This window comes from Ochotona curzoniae, unplaced genomic scaffold (assembly GCF_017591425.1).
Source record: "Ochotona curzoniae isolate NIBS_2020 unplaced genomic scaffold, NIBS_Ocur_1.0 contig_517, whole genome shotgun sequence".
Classification (NCBI taxonomy): Eukaryota; Metazoa; Chordata; class Mammalia; order Lagomorpha; family Ochotonidae; genus Ochotona; species Ochotona curzoniae.
Genome location: NW_024466454.1, coordinates 472,757 through 491,092, shown reverse-complemented (window position 1 = coordinate 491,092; position 18,336 = coordinate 472,757). Strand labels below are relative to the sequence as shown.

The 18,336-nt window shown below is 46.5% G+C and overlaps 1 protein-coding gene across 1 annotated transcript in view; it reads right to left on the bottom strand.

Moving 5' to 3' along the window:
* The window catches only part of PLEKHA7 (pleckstrin homology domain containing A7), a 68,144-nt gene that overhangs the window by 38,834 nt on the left and 10,974 nt on the right, over nucleotides 1-18,336 (bottom strand). The window contains exon 5 of the mRNA XM_040988935.1: nucleotides 14,469-14,644. Within this exon, the coding sequence (XP_040844869.1) occupies nucleotides 14,469-14,644 (176 nt within the window). The remainder of the gene's footprint in view (nucleotides 1-14,468; nucleotides 14,645-18,336) is intronic.

Here is an 18,336-nt window from a genome sequence, read left to right as displayed (position 1 = left end):
AGATCAGTGTAGCTCCAGCCATTGATTCAGGGGGTGAATCAATGGACAGAAGATCTTCCTCTCTGTCTCTCCTTCTCTCTGTATATCTGACTTTCCAATAAAAATAGAATAATTCTTAAAAAAGAAATTCCTCATGGGAGTTGTGTTAAGGCTGATGTTGTTTTGACCGAAGCTCTGGGTCTCTGCTCGAGTTGTGGAAGCTTTAGAACCTGGCACACTGCTTTGCTTTCCCTTGCTCTGAAATTTCCAAATGGTTACTCCAACCATGATAGTCAAGTAACTCCATCCTCTTGTTATTCACACCCCAAAGAGAAACAGCACTTTGTCAGAAATACTTGCTGGTGGCCACAAATATGCCCCTGACACGTATAATAAGGGAATGGGAGGGAACAGAGAGCTTCTTGAACTCCACAACCCAAGAAGGAGAGTGTCTCAGCTCAAGCAACCGCAAGTTGACTGTTCCTTCTTATCTAATTAATTACAGTGCATTTACTCAGCCCACATATTCCCCACGGGGATGGGCATTTGGGGCTTAAGAAAATGGCAGAGAAAACTGCCTCTGCTTTCAACCCCAGGCAACTCCAAATCCTAATTTGATGATGGTAGCACTATTTAATGTCATCCTGACCAACTGATCCCCAGTTACAGCAACTGTCACTGTTTCCTAACCTAAAAGCTATCTTTATAGTCAGATTCATAAATCTTAGTCCTTGCCCTGCATATATTTGGTATACACAGTCCCACCCATGCCAGTACTTCCTGGAAATATGTTTAAAAGGGTTTGACAAACCTTTTTCTTTTCTCTCTCTTTTAGATTTATTTATTTTTATTGGAAAGGTGGATCAGATTTCCAGAGAGAAGCAGACAGAGATCTTGCCTCCTATCCACTGATTCACTCCCCAAGTGGCTGCAACAGCTGGAGTTGAGGTCCCTGGTCTTCCACCTCATCTGGATTAAACGTTTAACTCCTGACATTATGAGACTTAAGGACATCAACATTTCCTAGCTCTTGTCCTGTCCTGCATCCCTCACAATTCAACACACAGCTTTTCAAATCAGGAGACTTGTCACAGAGGAGATCTAAGATGCTCGATTTAGCACAATGAAAGAATAAAGCACCCCAGGCCGTCACGACTATGTCATTCAGAGAACCTGGCCATGCAAAGCAGAAATGTTTAGCTAAGGTGACACAAGCCTTTCCCAAGCAGGTCATCGTTGTCACAGAGGACACCTGGAATCAACGACTGGTCAAAAACACAGAGAACTGCTGACGTATAAGGACCATTTTGGCCACAGGCATCACTTTTTGTAAACTACAAATTCAGGGCTTCAGACCAGAAAGATCTAGATTCAAGAGCTGGCTCTGTTATAACCGAGCTTGATGACCCTGGACAACTAACCTTTAATCTCAGGTTCCTCATCTGTGAAATGCAACAGCAGCTGCTACCTCTCTTGGGGTATTGTGAAGATTAAAGGAGGCAAGGCCCACAAATAACACAATACACTGTCTGGCATACAGGATACCCACCAATGCAAAAAATGCTTTGACTGTTCACTATTTAGTCTTGGCTTTCTTTGCCCCAACATTATTAAAGCAGAAACACAGCCTGCAAAAATTTACGTTTTCAGGGAGATGGGGGGCCACTGTTGTAGTACAGTAAGCTAAGCTTCTACCTGCACTGCCTGCATCTCATATGACTGTTGTTTTGAGTCCTGGCTGCTCCACTGCCAATCCCTGCTATTGCACTGGGAAAGCAATGAAAAATGGCAGAAGTGTTTGGACCCCTCCTTCCCTTTCTCTTGCCTTGAACCGTAAGGTGACAAAAGTGAGACTGAATGAATGCCACGTGCTAACATCTGGGTAAATGGCCAGAAACAGTTCGGCTCTCTGATGGCAGCACGGAGTCACTGCACCGGCATGGACTCTCTACTCCAGACCTGTTCTGTGAAAAAGCTAAAGTCCTCCTTCCCCAGGCCACCTGAAGTTGAGTTATTTTATGTAACCAGCAACAAATGCAGTCCCTGATTGACACAAGGGGCTGAGCCCTTCATCGCTGGAATTGGGCTTCTCTATTTTCAGCTCACCACAGGGATGCTATGTGCCTGCTTACAGAACATTCTTGCTTCTCTCTGGTATTGGGAAAATGTGTTTTTTTTTTTTTCTCATTCCTTTTTGTTGTAAGAATAAGGAAGCAAAAAGATCTTGCCAAGAAACTCTGCACCAATTATTACTTAATTCTGCCTTCAAACTCAATGTTACCAGACTCCAAAGAATCATGTTTTTCTCCTACTTAAACCACATTAAATCTCACTCAAAGACAAGGGGACTTGGTCACACTGGCAGATATGGATCCTCTGTTGACACCCCTCCCTGGAAGAATCCTTCCTTGATCTCTTTACCTGCATGACTCAATCAATTGCCCATGAACAAGGGTCAGATCACTGACATTTTTGGCAAATTTGACCTGAGCTGGTCCATGTGGCAGAAGTCCTGTCAGCTCAGCCTGTGTGGACAAGGCCCAAGTCCTCCTAAGTACTGACTTCTTGGGGTAGGGTGGGGCTCAAGACCCCAAATCCATCCTGGAAACAGTCAATAGACTTGTATGAAAGCCTGAAGGTAAAGGGGACCAGAGCAGCCAGGATTGGTTCCTAGCCTCCGAGAAGGAGACAGCTAGGGAGAAAGGACCAGGGGTCGGTTTCATCTTCTCCCCAGAGTTAAATAGGGCAGCTCCCCTGGGACAGGGAAGATATCCGCTTCCTTTCATGCTCTGTCTGCTTGGCCCACATTAACAATGCAGGGCCTGACAGCTCTGACGGTGCACTCCACAGTCCTCCCAGCTGCTTTCCCCCTGAAAAGAGTTTGGCTGCAGAATCAATGAAGTCACCAGGCTGTCAAGCTGAGCTGCGTCTTGCTTCACTGGAGTGACTGTTAGAAAAACTCTTTCTGGGCTGAAAGGATTGACAAATTGGACCAAGTGGAGAGAGATGCTCAGTGGCTCCTGGGTCTCCCCCTTTTGTTCCTGCCTGCTTGGAGAATCCTGCCTTCTCTTTACCTGGGCAAGCTGGACCCCGTCACGGCTCAGCTAGGCTTGTCTGAAGCTCTGGCACTTGTGATGCATACTGACTTTCCATCTCTCTATAGCATTATAGACTGGGTCGTCCGCGTTTGTTTAATGGTTATTGCTTTGTTATTGTTGCCATGGGCTGGGCCTTACTTTGCACCAGGAATTTGACATAGGCCAGTTTTTAGCTCTTAAAACAATTGTTGCAAGAAGCAGATTGTCCAGCACAGAGAGGCTAGGGCACTCACGAGTAACAGATTAGTTACAATAACCTGTCTCTGATGAAGGACTGGGTCATCAACAATGGTAGCAGCAGTCACTGTTAGCTCAGCACTTAATGAATGCAAAACTGTGAGCTAAGCCCTGTATTACCTCTTCTGATCGCACAACCCCACAGAACTAACAACAACGTCTTCCTTATGGGTCATGGTACAGGAATTCAAAGACAGGAACCCACTGGGCCTGAGTCATGCCATCAGTTCAGAAGCTAGACTCAGACCGTAACTGACCCTGCTACTGCAGAGCCTTGCACTGGACTGAAAAACGCATCCACAAATTACCTCTGCTGAGGGCCCCAGAGGCTGGTGCAGCTACACTTCACACTTTCAGGTGGTCAGAGTTTGGAAGCCCAAAGATTTAGTTCTCCAAAAACAGTGCAGATAGCTCAAAATGTGGGGGCTGTTTGGGGCTGATTGCCCCACACGAGTCCCACAACAGTGTTCACATCAGTCCTGGTCGTCCCAAATCACTACAGAACATCTCACAGTTGCTTTGTTTATCCAAACAGCTCCCTTCCTTCCCAGCCAGCCAAACTCCCACCCACCTATCCATTACCTGAGCACTTACTCTGTGCTAGGCACTGAAGTGTAAAGGCTGGTGGGGATGACAATGAGGAAGCACGGCAACATAGCTTTAGCATGAAGGATATAGGATAAAGGGAAGGAGTGCTAAGGAGTGCTAAGACCTGCAAGCCATGGTGGAGTAGTCCTGGTAGAGGGAAAGGGATGGAGCAGAGGAGCAAGGCCAGAGGGAGGCTGGAGCCCCAGGAACCATCACAGTCTTCTCATGCTCACTTTGCCTCGGAGCATCTGTGCATACCATTCCTTGCCCAGAATACTCTTCCTAGAAGATCTGCATATCTGACTTTCTAGGGTCGACCAGGTCCCGCCTCCATATCAGGCCCTAAAAGAGGCCTTCCCATGCCTCCCAGACAAAAGTGACTCTAATCTAGACCCTGGTCCCTCCCTATCTCAGTACTCTGTTTTATTGCTTTGATGCATGTTGGTTAAACTTATGGACCCATCATTCATCTATTTGTGGAGCTGTTTTGTCTCCCTTTTCCAGCATGAAGATGCATAAGGTTTTGCTTCTTTCTCTGAACACTGTTACATTTTCAGCTTCTTTAACACTGACTGACTCACAATATGATTTCAAAAGTATTTGTAGAATAGCAGATGAAATAAGTGAATGCAAGAACAAATGCATCAATTCAAGTTGTTAAAAGAAGTTCAGTAGTACTGAGGCATAGAAAATCATAAACAGGACTGGTGTGATGTAACAGGCAAAGCTACAGTCTGTACAGGCCCTGGTTTGTGTCCTGGCTGCTCCACTTTGATCCAGGGCCCATGAACAGAAAATAACTCAAGAGCTTGGGCCCCTGCAACCTATGTGGCTAACTCAGACGAAGCTCCTGTTTCTTGGCTTCAGACTGGCCCAGCCTCGGCCATGGCAGCCCTCTGGGGAGTGAAAGCAGTAGATGGAAACTCTCTGTCCATCCCTCTTTTAAATAAAAATAAGTAAATAAATAATAACAATCAGAAACAAGCTAGACTGTGGCACAGTGGATTAAGCTACTGCCTGCAAGGCCAGCATCCTATATGGGCACCGATTTGAGACCTGGCTACTGCACTTCCCATCTGGCTCCCTAATGGCCTGGGAAAGCAGCAGATGACTCAAGTGCTCGGGCCCCTGCACAGGAGACACAGATAGAGTTCCAAGCTCCTGCTTTAGCCTGGCCCAGCCTTTGCTGTTGCTGCCATTTGAGGAGTAAAGCAGCAGATGGAAGATCTCTCTTTCAATCTCATTTGCTTTTCAAAATCAATCAATCAATAAATTTTTTTTAAAGGAAGGGAAATCAGGAGTAGCAAGAGATGAATTAAAGGTATATGTAGGGGCAGGCCAACACAGGAGTTCAAAAGTTAGGCTAAGAAAATGAGATTTTTCTCCAAAGCTGATAAGTTTGTGTGTTAATTCAGCCCTGCCAGCATTACAGGTACACTGAAGAAAGACCAGAGAGGCTTGGAAGCTGAGAAACGAGACAAGCTGTCATCTGATACACCCTCTTGCCTGAGTAACCGTGGGGCAGCTTTGCGAGTCCCAAGTGCAAACTGACCCCCGTGGGCAGTGCTCAGGCCTGTCACAGAGGACAAAGTGTCCTTAGGACAGCAGAGGCAATCCAACAAGGCAAGTGGAGAAGCCAGGCTTACAGGAGTCCAGGGTCGGTCAGTCAGGCAGGTGGCAGAACAAGAACAGGCAGGAGAATTCTGAATTATTCAGGGAAGAAGGGACACAGCAGGCTCAGCCACAGCACTCAGTGTCCCCTACAGTGCACAGTAGTAGGCGGGGTCTCCAGCAAGTGATGCTGAACCATGTGCTGGAAACAAGAGGACAGAGACAGCAAGGGCAGCGGGCTCTCAGCTTGGCTCCTGGGCCAGAGGAATGAGGTCAGATGAGGCTAGATGAGAGAGGAGCTGATGAACAGGCGTATAGACAGTGCCGCAGAGAGTCCGGGCTGCCAACCAGAGCTCCCACTCTAGGGACAGGGCACGTCCCAGCAAGCAAGAAGGCACCTGCTGCTCACAGGAGCCTTTTTATTAAGGGGTCTAGAGCATTAATGACGACACTGGAAGGGAGTGAAGAAAAAGAGGCCAATAAAATTATCCCCCAGACTCTGGAAACCAGTATTCCTGACATACAGTATTTACTGCATGTCAGTGTGCTATGTAAGCATGCTACAGGACATTTAAAACGTGAATGGGAAGAGGGCCTGGTGCAATGACTCAATAGCTAAATCCTCACCTTGCAAGCGCTGGGACGCCATATGGGTGCTAGTTCATGACCTGGCTGCTCCACTTACCTTCCAGCTCTCTGCTAATGGCCTGGGAAAGCAGCAGAGGATGGCCCAAGGCCTTGGGACCCTGCAATCACGTGGGCGACCAGAAGCAGCTTCTGGCTCCTGGCTTCAGATGAGCTTAGCTCCAGCCATCGTGGCCATTTGGGGAGTGAACCAGTAAATGGAATATTTTTCTCTTTGTCTCTCCTCTCCATAAATCTGATCTGCATTTCCAATAAAAATAAATAAATCTTTTTTTAAACACTTATTATTATTTTTAATTAGAATGTCAGAAACACAGAGAGGAGAGACAGAGAGGAAGATCTTCTGTCCAATGACTCACTCCTCAGGTGGCTGCAACAGTGGAGCTGGGTCCATCTGAAGCCAGGAGCCTAGAGCTTCCATGGGGTCTCCCACACAACTGCATGGTTCCAATGCTTTGGGCTGTTCTCAACTGTTTTCCCAGGCCACAAGCAGAGAGCTGGATGGGAAGCAGAGCCCCTGGTGTATTAACCAGTGACTATATGGAATCCAGACACATGCAAAGTGAAGACTTTAGCCATTAGGATACTGTGCTAGGCACAAACAAATCTTTTTTTTTTTTTTATAAATGAATGGGGGGGGCGGGGGGACTGTCATCATGCCATGGCAGATAAAATCACTGCCTGCCATCCCATGTGGGCAATGCTTTGTGTGTCCCAGCTCCTTCGCTTCTGATCCAGCTTCCTGAAAATGGCCTGCAGAAGGCAGCAGAAGATGGTACTGGTGTATGGGCCCCTGCTACCCATGTGGGAGACCTGGATGAAGCTTCTGGCTTGAGCCTCGCCCAGCCCTGGCTATTACAGCCACCTAGGAAACAAATCAGCAGAGAGAAGAGCTCTTTCCTTCCTTCCTTCTCCCTTCTCCTCTCTAACTCTGCCTTTCAAATTAATAAACACATCTTTTAACAAAAACACATCTATTAACAGACACTTAAAAATTGTACATAGGTGGGCCCGGTGCGGTGGCACAGTGGTTAAGGTCCTCGTCTTGCACGCCCGGGATCCCATATGGGCGCCGGTTCTAATCCCGGCAGCCCCGCTTCCCTTCCAGCTCCTTGCCTGTGGCCCTGGAAAGCAGTGGAGGACAGCCCAAAGCTTTGGGACTCTGCACCCGCGTGGGAGACCCGGAAGAGGCTCCTGGCTTCGGACCGGCATAGTATAGGCCGTTGCGCTCTCTTGGGGAGTGAATCATCGGACGGAAGATCTTCTTCTCTGTCTCTCCTCTCTATATATCTGCCTTTCCAATAAAAAAATAATAAAAATAAATCTTTAAAAAAAAATTGTACATAGGTGAGGGCCACAGCATGACAAGTACAATGTCAGATGATCAGATCTGGGCAACAGGTGTATACATCACCTCACTTACTCCTTCTCTGGGTTGGCGAACCATGTGAAACCCTCTCTACTAGCTAGCTTGATATATTTAATTAATTATTATCAGTAACAATTAGCCCACTGTGGCATAGACATTAGACATTCTTTGTTCTTCCTATCCAACCACATCCCTGTACTTGCTAACCATCTTCTTGTCCCCCACCACTATAACTACCTGGCTGACAGTTCCCAGATGTACCAGAGACCTAACAAAGAGCTCGATTCTGAATCCAGGGCAGAGTTGGGCAGGGACTGAAGGACTTGTAATGACGCCTGAGCCCTGGACACAGCTGTTTCTGAAGCCAGTTCTATCCTGAATTTTTCAGTGATATCCGCCACCAGCACTCCCCTCCTCTAGCCTGTGAGGTAACTTCGCATCTTCTGTCACCTGTGATGGAGAGTTACAACCCTCCATCTCCATCCACAACAAGAGCATCTGCGTGCGTGAATATGAACAGGAGCATCTGGGTAAAAATCAGAGAGGGAGAGGGGAAACTGCTAGACTGGAGCTACAAGGAGGTTGTCCAATGCAGAACACGACTAAAAGAGAAAGATTCAAGACTGTGTGATGAATAATTTTAACTAACCAAATGTCTGCACATCTTTTGGAAAAACAGACATGTAATAAGTCTGTGCCTGGCTGTGGCTGACAATTTTATGTCTCAGAAAGTTGAAGGATAACACTATTATGTCTATCTTCTGGCTCAGTAGAAGTGGTCATGGTTTTGTTTTCTGTTTTTACAGAAAGGACCTTGGGTATATATTGTTGCTGGAAATTCGACCCAAATCGTTTCTTGTCTCACAGGAAAGATAAATCTTGCAAGGCAAGATTTATTTAAGAAAAGACAAAAGGAGGGCTCCGGTCACAGACACAGGAGGGAGCTCCAAGGGAAAAAGACCCGTGGAAGTGGTGTCTTTTTATGCACCACTTCAGATGGGGCTGGGGGAGGAGGTGACAAAGGGTAGAGATGAAACAAATCATTCACAACAGGCAGCGAAGATGCACCTGATCCAGAACCAAAGGCCATCAGAAGAGTGTCACTGGTGGCTTCCTTCAACAGTTCTGATGAGCTGAAAACCCAGGCACCATTTCTTTGACAGTATCCCAGAGATGGGATTAGCATGGGCTATGTCTTCTTGCTTTGTTGTGATAAAAACTCTAAGAGATGGAAAGTGATATGTTGATTCTGTCTTTCATTTCTCCCTCAAGAGGAGACCATGCTCTTGGAAGAATAAGAGATGGGGAGAAGCATAATTTTGTGTTTTAAAAGGTAGCTTCACCAGGGATCAGAGACCTTAACTACCCATTATCCCATCTGACTCCCCACAACATGACCACACATTTTTTAGAGTCTATGAAGAACACAATAAGAATAAATTTTACTAAGTTCGAGAAAACTAGAGACAATACAACAACCTTTAAAGGAAAAGAATGCTTTCAAAAGCAGCAGCTGAGGGCTAGTTACACATTTTTGGGGTATAAAAAGTAACAAAAAAAATTCCAAAAAGACCCCATAAAGCAAACAAACAAGCAAATAAAACAATAACCCAGATCTTAGCTAATAAATTCATCCTCAAGTTTACGGGCAGTCACCCTTTATCAATCACAGCACCTCCTCCTGGGAAGCCCAACTCCATCCTCAAATTCTTTTATCAGGACCCTAAGCAGCCACAAGGAACTGAGTGAAACTGGGACGTGAGAAGGGATGCAACTGCCAGCTCTGGTGTAACAGCCCAGAGAAGTGGGGGAGCTTGGATCATACAGGCCAGGAAAAAGGAATGGAAGCCAGGGCACAAAATCCAGTGTAAGACACCTAGAGGAACGGGAGCGACACGACAGATGGCACAAGGTGAAGTCTGGAAGCAGCTGAAGTGTTTCTGCAAGCACATTTCATTTTTAAAGCAAAACAAAATGTCTGTTCATCTGAGTATTGAGATAAAAGAGGGAAAGGCTTCAGAGCAGAAACATAGGTTTGTCCATTCAAGGAAGATGAGGATGTAGCATTAAGTAGAGAAAGCTAAACTTCAACCCCTGGGCTGAGTTCTGCATCATTATCAAGAAAAGGGTTCTTGACTGGTAAGAGCAAAACCATCTCAGCTAGAGAGGCTGATTCCAAGACGGGGGAGGAGGGATGTAAAGCTCCAGCCAGGGGTGACCTTGTCACTCGGGATACTTCCATCCCAAATTGGAGCGCCTGTGACTGGATCCTGGCTCCATGCCTGGCTCCAGCTTCCCACCCAATGGGAAGCAACGGGTCACAGCCTACGGAGCTGGATTGCTGCCAACCATGTGGCAGACCAGACTGCCTCCACCTCTGGCCTGGCCCAGTTGTGGATGTTGCACGGGTTTGGGGGAATGAACCAGCAGAAGGAAGATCTTTCACTTCCCTAGCTTTCGATCTATTTTTCAAATAAATAAAAGTGAGTTAAATAAAGGTCCACTTTAACAATATGAGGAACCGAAGGCAGTCTGTGGCTGAGATCCAGACCCAGGCACTAGCACCTTGGGGCTGCCAGGGAACTTGCAGATGGTTTACTGAACCCTCAGGTGAGCTCAGAGCAGCCAGAGAGAACAGGAAGAAGACCAGCCAGAATATTAGAGAATGAGCAACAGCAGCCTGACTTTTAAAGAGGAGAAAAGCCAGTTCCACTCACCATGAGACTAGAGAGCAGCCTGAGTAAGAAACGGAGCTGCAGTGGCCGTCAGGCAGATGTCAGAACATATAGGAAAAGCAGCTCAGAGAGAAGGCAAATAACCCAGCGGAGGACAGAACAATTAAGTGAAAAGCAGACACAACCAGCCAGGAAATACAAAGGCCACCCGGCCTCCATAACAGAAGTGTCCACTCAGTAAAGATAACTGGATACAACTATTAACACAGAAGATCAGTAAAAACCAAAAGACTGGTATCAATTATTAGCCAAGATGTGGGGAAATGACACTCCACTAGTGAATTTACAGCTTTTCTTAAAGAGCGATTTGGTGGTACCAATTAAAATAAAAAACATATTGTATTTTGTCCCAGTGATGTGACACACACACACACACCCCAGCTTATAGAAAGTTTCGCAATAAAAGACTCTATAATAGTAAAGATGAAGAAAACATTGTTTTTATCTGTGCATGATTTGTCACATGCTGAAACATGAAGATACTTCAAAAGGTTCATGAAAAAGTGGAATGAGAGATGAGCAAGGAGAGCAGACATTCTGCACAGCAGGAAAGATGCTGCTTGGGACACCCACACCCCACGTGCGAGGGCCCGGGCAAGTCCTGGCTCTGCTGGCCGCTCCGCTTCCCGCTTGTGCCTATGCACACCTTGGGATGACGGCTCCACAACTTGAGGCTCCTGGCTTCCACCTGGCCTAGACCCAGCTGTTGCGGGTATTTGGGGAGTGAAGCAGCAGATGGGAAATCTTTCCATTTGTCTCTCTTTCAAAGAAAATTAAAATATACCAAAAATTTTAAAAAGATAATTTTGGTGAAAAACAATTTTGAAATTCATACATACACACATATGTATATACACATACACACATATGTACTTTCTTTTCTAAGATTTATTTATTTGAAAAGCAAAGAGAGAGAGATCTTCCATCTGTGACTATGGCCGCAATAGCTGGGACTCAACAGGACCCAGCCAGGAGCTAGGAACTTCGTCCAGGTTTCCTACTTGAGTTGGCCCATCCTCCACTGCTTTCCCAGCACATTAGCAGGGAGCTGGATCGGAAGTAGAACAGTGAAGGCTTGAACTGGCACCCATATGGGATGCTGGCACTACAGGCATGGTTTAACCTCCTAGGCCACAATGCCAGCACCCACAATATGCATTTTTTATGAACTTGTTGAAGATCCCTTGCGCATTCTGACACACTGACACTGTGCAACACTAAACCATGGATAAAATTAAAGAGAATCCATATTCACATGCTATATTGAATGATTAAGATGTTAATATCTATGCTTTAAGAAAGCATTGGAGGGCCCGGCAGCATGGCCTAGCAACTAAAGTCCTTGTCTTGAACGCGCCGGGATCCCATATGGGTGCCAGTTCTAATCCTGGCAGCCCCACTTCCCTTCCAGCTCCCTGTTTGTGGCCTGGGAAAGCAGTCGAGGACGGCCAAAGCTTTGGGACCCTGCACCTGTGTGGGATACCCAGAAGAAGTTCCTGGATCCTGGCTTCAGATCGGCATAGCATTGGCCCGTTGCATGCATTTGGGGAGCAAATCATCGGACGGAAGATCTTCCTCTCTTCTCTCCTCCTCTCTCTATATCTGACTTTCCAATAAATAAATAAATCTTTTAAAAAAGAAAGAAAGAAAGAAAGAAAGAAAGAAAGAAAGAAAGAAAGAAAGAAAGAAAGCAAGCAAGCAAGCAAGCAAGCATTGGAGTGGGCATGTAGTGCAACCGTTAAGATGCTATCTGGGGTGCCCGGCAGCATGGCCTGGCAGCTGAAGTCCTTGCCTTAAATGTGCCAGGATCCCATATGGGCGCCGGTTCTAATCCCAGCAACTCCACTTCCCATCCAGCTCCCTGCTTGTGGCCTGGGAAAGCAGTTGAGGACGGCCCAAAGCTGCACCCACGTGGGGGACCCGGAGGAGGTTCCTGGCTCCTGGCTTCAGATTGGAGCAGCACTGGCCATTGAGGTCACTTGGGGAGAGAATCATTGGATAGAAGATCTTCCTCTCTGTCTCTCCTCCCCTCTGTATATCTGACTTTGCAATAAAAATAAATAAGTCTTTAAAAAAAAAAAGATGCCATCTGGGATGCCCAGATTTCATTTTGGAGCACCTGGGTTCCAGGCCCAGCTCTGTCCCTGATTCTAGCTTCCTGCTAATATACACTGAGGGAGGCAGCAAGTGATGGCCCAAGCAGTTGGGTCACCCACATGTGGAGATCCAAATTGAGTTCCAGATTCTTGGCATCACCTGGCCCAGTCCTGGTTGTTGCAGGCATTTGAGGGGTGGCCATGTTGTCATCCTGGGCACAAAGGCACACTGAGGCAGGATGATATTGCCGGGAGGGAGAGTTGAAATAGACTAAAAGCCTATAGTCTGGAGTTACTGACTCAGGACCCAGGGGAAACTGTTGAACAACATGTGATGTGTCCTGTTCAACATATTCATTCATTCACTTATTCACTGAATCTCTCCCTCACTCACTCAACAGACAACTATTTATTATGCATCAGATATTGTACAGAAGACATAAACATGGTTCCTGCCTGACATCCAAATTGCTCTAGGCAGAAAAGAGAAAAATGCACTGTGACAGACGCCCTGATCCAGGTGTTAGGGAAGCTTGGGAGAGGGACCTGACCCCATCTGTCCTCTTCAAGGTGGTTACTCTCTGTACCCATGGCCTGTCACCTTGAGAGCACAGCATGAAGCTAGGTACTACCACAGTAGGGAAATCAGAAACAAGAGCTAGAAAACTCTGGTAGGCTGTAACGAAGCCATGGAAATCCACTTCCAATTACTAAAACATCCCACCCTTGGGTTGCTGGAGAAGAACCTTCAGTTTTGAGTCTCACTGAAGAACTTTGCCAAAGAGGCCTCTAGCCAGAACCAGGAGTCAGGATAAGAAAAGTGGGGCCCACACCTGAAGATGCCCAGCAAAAGCCATTCTCTGCTTTTCCAGGGCAACCCTGCTCTCTCCCTGAGCCTCCAACCTCACTTATACCCTTCCCTCTGCTTTCTCTCAGACAGCTGTCTGCAGCCAAAGGACATGGGAAGCTCAAGATTCCTGAAGGTAACCTTGGCAGAACCACTCAAGGGAAGGGCCAGATGGAAGATCCCTCCTAGGTGAGCTGCCAGAGGCAGGTGGCCAGTTGGTTTCCTGTTCTCAGCTGACAAGACCTTTCAGGCCTGCTCTCTCCCTGTCCCCAGTGGGTACCCCAAGGCTCTCGTCGTCACCCAGGAGAAAAACCGAGATGCATAGGTCTCCCAGTCCTTGTGACTGTGTGACCCGGGCAGATGTTTCACTCAGTGTTCTACTCTGATTAATGAACAAAGAGACTAGATAAATTCCAAAAGATCTTCCAGCTTTGACAGGTGACACATGTTAGCTGTGTGTGCATGTTCCTCCTGAGAGTGTGCACTGTTAAAAGGGATTTCAAGGAATTAGCATTGCAACACAGCAGTTTAAGCCAACTCTTAGGATGGCAGGACCCCATACTGAAGTGTTGGTTCAAGTCCTGACTGCTCCACTTTCCATCCACCTCCCTGCTAATGCACCTGAGAAGGCATGAGATAACAGCCCAAAATCTTGGGCCCCTGCCACCCGTAGGGAAGACTCAGATAGATTTCCAGGCTTCCTCATGGAAGGCCTGGATATTATGGACATCTGAGGAGCAAACCAGCACATAGAAGATCTATCACTCTGCCATTCAGATCAATCAATCATAAAAAAGTGAACATCTGGGTCCGATATGGTAGCTTAGTGGCTAAGCCCTCGCCTTGCATGCACTGGGATCCCATATGGGAGCTGGTTCATATCAACGCTGCACTTCTCTTCCAGCTCCCTGCTTGTGGCCTCAGAAAGCAGTGGAGGACAGCCCAGAGCCTTGGGACTCTGCATCCCTGTGGGAGACCCGAAAGAAGCTCTTGGCTCCTGGCTTCAGATTGGCTGAGCTCTGGTTGTTGCGGCCACTTGGGGAGGAAGCCAGGGTATGGAAGATCTTTCCCTCTGTCCTTCCTTCTCTTTGTGAATCTGCCTTTACAATAGAAATAAATAAGTATTTTTTTAAAAGTTAACATCTTCATAAAATAAATCATTTCAAAAAGGACAATATAAATGAGCTGATGGTGAAATTTCAGGCGCCAGAGGATTTCCTTGTGTAAGAAGGGTCCTGGAAGGAACCCTCCATTGAGACTGACCTCTTTAATGATGATCGGGACAGCACCTGCGCAGCCTGGTTCATGGCCCGGACCCACGCGTTCATGTCCTCCTGGGTGTCGGCACTGAAGTAGTAGGTCCTCATGCCCGACTGCTCGGCCTGCGAGCCCCCTGCGGAGCTGTTGTAGATGAGTGCTCGCATCCCTGTGTGCACCGCCTGGGAACACAGAGATGGAAATCCAGGTTAGCGCAGGTTGGCTCAGGGCCTAAATGAGGAGGCACTCTGACTGGCATCCTCTCTGTGCACAGCCGAAAAGCTTGCGTAACACCAGCTGGTCCCCCACAACCTGGGAAATGCGCAGGCTATATTCCTCTTCCCACTCCTCACTGTGGAGGCCATGTAGCTATGCCTGCTCCTATTTACCTTCTCCTGCTTAGCGAGGGGCCAAGGTTTCTCACTTTCTCTAGATGCACTCTTGGGAATCGACAATTCGATCCTTCTGTAGCCTGTAATCCCTGCTTTGGCTAGTTCAGAGAAGAACTGAATTGGAGTGGGACGTAGTGCTTGGTTAAGATGACAAACCAAGCACCTGGGTTCAAGTTGCAGCTCCCCTGCTGCCTCATGCCTCCTGCCTCCTGGGGGCAGCCAGTATGGGAGACTCAGATTGAATTCCTGGCTCCAGATTTACCCTGGCCCAGTCCCAGCTGCTGTGAATTTTCTCTATGGCTCCCCTTTTCTTTGTCTTTCAAATAAATAAAGCAACATTGTTTAAGAAAGAAATGAGCCAGCATTGTGGTGTACCAGTTTAAATCACCCTCTCTAATACTGACATGTCATATGGACATGGCTGTGTTTCCTAGCTGTTCCACTTCTGATCCAACTCCCTACTAATGGTCTGGGAATGCACTGAAGGATGGCCCAACTACTTGGGTTCCTGGGTGAATATCAATGGCCCAGAACTGGTCAATTCTGCCATCTGGGTATTAACCAGCAGATGAAAAATCTTTCTCTTTTGCTCTCTCGTAAATAAAACTTTTTTTTTTTAAGAGGAAAAAGAACTGAGTCAAAACCAGCTGGACATCAGGCACCTTGGTGCAGGTGTTGCCTAGTATCACTGTTTGGACATGGCATGTGATTTATGTCCATTGAGGCAGCTGATGTCTCTCCACAAGAGGTATGATGAAATTCAACGGAGCTGATTGACATTTGATTAAGAATTTTTGTTTTAATTAGAAAGGTAGGTTTACAGAGAGGAGATACAGAGAGAAAAATCTTCCATGTGCAGGTCCACTTCCCAAGTGGTCACAATGGCCAGAGTTGAGTCAATCCGAAGCTAGGAGCTACTTCTGAGTCTCCCATGCAGGCTTTGGGCCATCCTTGACTGCTTTCCCAGGCCACAGGGAGGTGGATGGGAAGTGATACAGTTGAGCATGAACCAGCATCTATCAGAGTTCTGGGCACGTGCAAGAGGAGGATTTAGCCACTGAATCATCGTGTTGGGCCCAGTTGACTAAGATTTCTTGTGCATCTCGTGTGGGCTTCTGTTTCAAAGTGCTTTCATGCATAACCTTACAAAGAAGCTGGGAATGGGGTAGGAGGGATGACTACTGAAGACAAACCAGGATGGTTTGTAAACTGGAGGCAACACAGAACAGCTGAGGTCTGTCTAAATTTGCAAAATAAATAAATAAATAAATAAATAAATCTACATAGATGCTGATGTATAAAGAGGAAAATTTATTAAAGGCCTACCATAATATGTCTCCTGGGTACTTCCACATCTCAAATTTCATTTTAATCCCAACAGCGTTGAGAAATTAGCTCTAGAGATACGATCTCTGAGAGGTTAAGTAACTCCCAGGTTTCTACATCTGGCAACAGATTCACCACGGCGCTCACATTTACCTAACGCCATTTCTTTTACACACTTGTCCTCTCTGTGCCTTCTCTCAAGTTTACAAGAACAGGTACTTGTTTTGTTCTAAAGTGTAACCCCAGGAGCAGTACATGGCACATAGTAGATGTTCCATAACTATCTGTTGAATGAATGAAGTATTGGAGCCCAGGCCTGACACTGCGTGCAGACTCCTCTGTGCAGTGCTTCCAGTTCCTACCCAGAAGTGAGAGTGATGCAACAGGGCATTCACTGACCCCCTAAGCTAGAACCAGAAAGAAAGGTAGGTCCCATGCAAGGGCCAGAGGAAGCAAAGTAAGAAACAATTGAAAGCTGGAAAATGACATGCTTTCATAACGGATGGCTGAAAAGCTCTCAGCTGATGCTTCAGCATTTACCCCTGCTCCCCACACTCCTACCACCCAGGTCCAAATGCACAGTAAGAATGGCCGTCTTCCCACATTTACAAACATGAGTCCATCCAGCCCAGTGCCAAGGGAAACTAACCAAATTTTGCCTGCAAAGATTTCTAACAGAAGCCAGTGCAAACAGAATTTCCTTCTCACCATGGAAGGGGGTTCAGTCAGCGTCCCAGGACAGATTCCTCCTATTTTAGTTACATGGAGATGTGGTAATATGAACAGAAAGCGAAGGGACTGTGCACATCTTATGCATCATCAGAAATTCTTGGAAATGTTCCCTTCCACAATGATTTCCGTTAAGATTTCTAACACACTCTTAGCCTGTTCTGCTCAGTTGCAGAGGGTTCTGGAACAAGTGTTGACCCATCAGATATAAACACAAGGAGCCCTTTAATTTGCAACCAAGAAAGTCTCTACTGTGTAAGAACTTGTGGAGCCAAACTGGTCCAGCCATCATCATGGTACATACCTCAACCTTCAGGCCCAGGTTTGCAATTCTGTCTCCAAATGAGTCTGGGAGATAACCACTGTTATAAAAGTTACCAACAGGGCCCAGTGTCTAGTAGCTAAAATCCTCACTTTTTTTTTTTTATTGGAAAGGCAGATATACAGAGAGAAGGAAAGACAGAGAGGAAGGTCTTCCATCTGATTATTCATCCCTCAAGTGACCGCAATGGCTGGAGTTACGCCAATCCAAAATCAGGATGCAGGAACTTCTTACGGGTCTCCCCCACATGCGTATAAAGTCCCAAGGGCTAGGGCCGTCCTTGATGCTTTCCCAGGCCACAAGCAGGGAGCTGGACAGGAAGTGGAGCTGCCGGGATTAGAACCGGTGCCCATAAGAGTTCTCGGCACATTCAAGGCAAGGACTTTAGCTGCTAGGCCACCATGCCGGGCCTAAAATCCTCACTTTGTATAAACCAGAATCCCATATGGGCACCGGTTCATATCCTGGCTGCTCCACCTCCCAGCTGGCTCCCTGCTTGTGACCTGGGAGAGCAGTAGAGGATGGCCCTGTACTTGTGTGGGAGACCTAGAAGAAGCTCCTGGCTCCTGGCTTCAGATCAGACAGCTACAGCCTTTATAGCCACTTGGGGAGTGAACGGGCAGATAGAAGCTCTTTCTCTCTGTTTTTCCTTCTCTCTAGATAACTGGCTTTCCAATAAAAATAATTAAATCTTTTTTAAAAAATCCTTTTATTTACAAAAAGGGTAATTTTTATTTTAAAAATTGAAACCAAGTTATTGCTATAATAGCAAGTACTTAAAAGAGAATAATGGCTTCAATTTGGATGGATCAATATATACATTAGTATGCTTTAAAATTACATGGACATTAAATTGTAATTCACATGGAGAAAACCTTGGTTCTTAGAAGACAGAATAAATTCAATGTTTTATTACCATCAAATATTATTAATTTAGGTAACCTTTTGGTCTAACTAATTTAAAAGATCCTCGTGGGAGACCCAGAAGAAGCTTCTGCACCCTGGGCTTTGGATCAGCTCAGCTCTGGCCATTGCAGCCACTTTGGGGAGTGAGCCAGCAGACGGGGCATCTTACTCTCTGTAAAATCTGATTTCCCACGGCCCG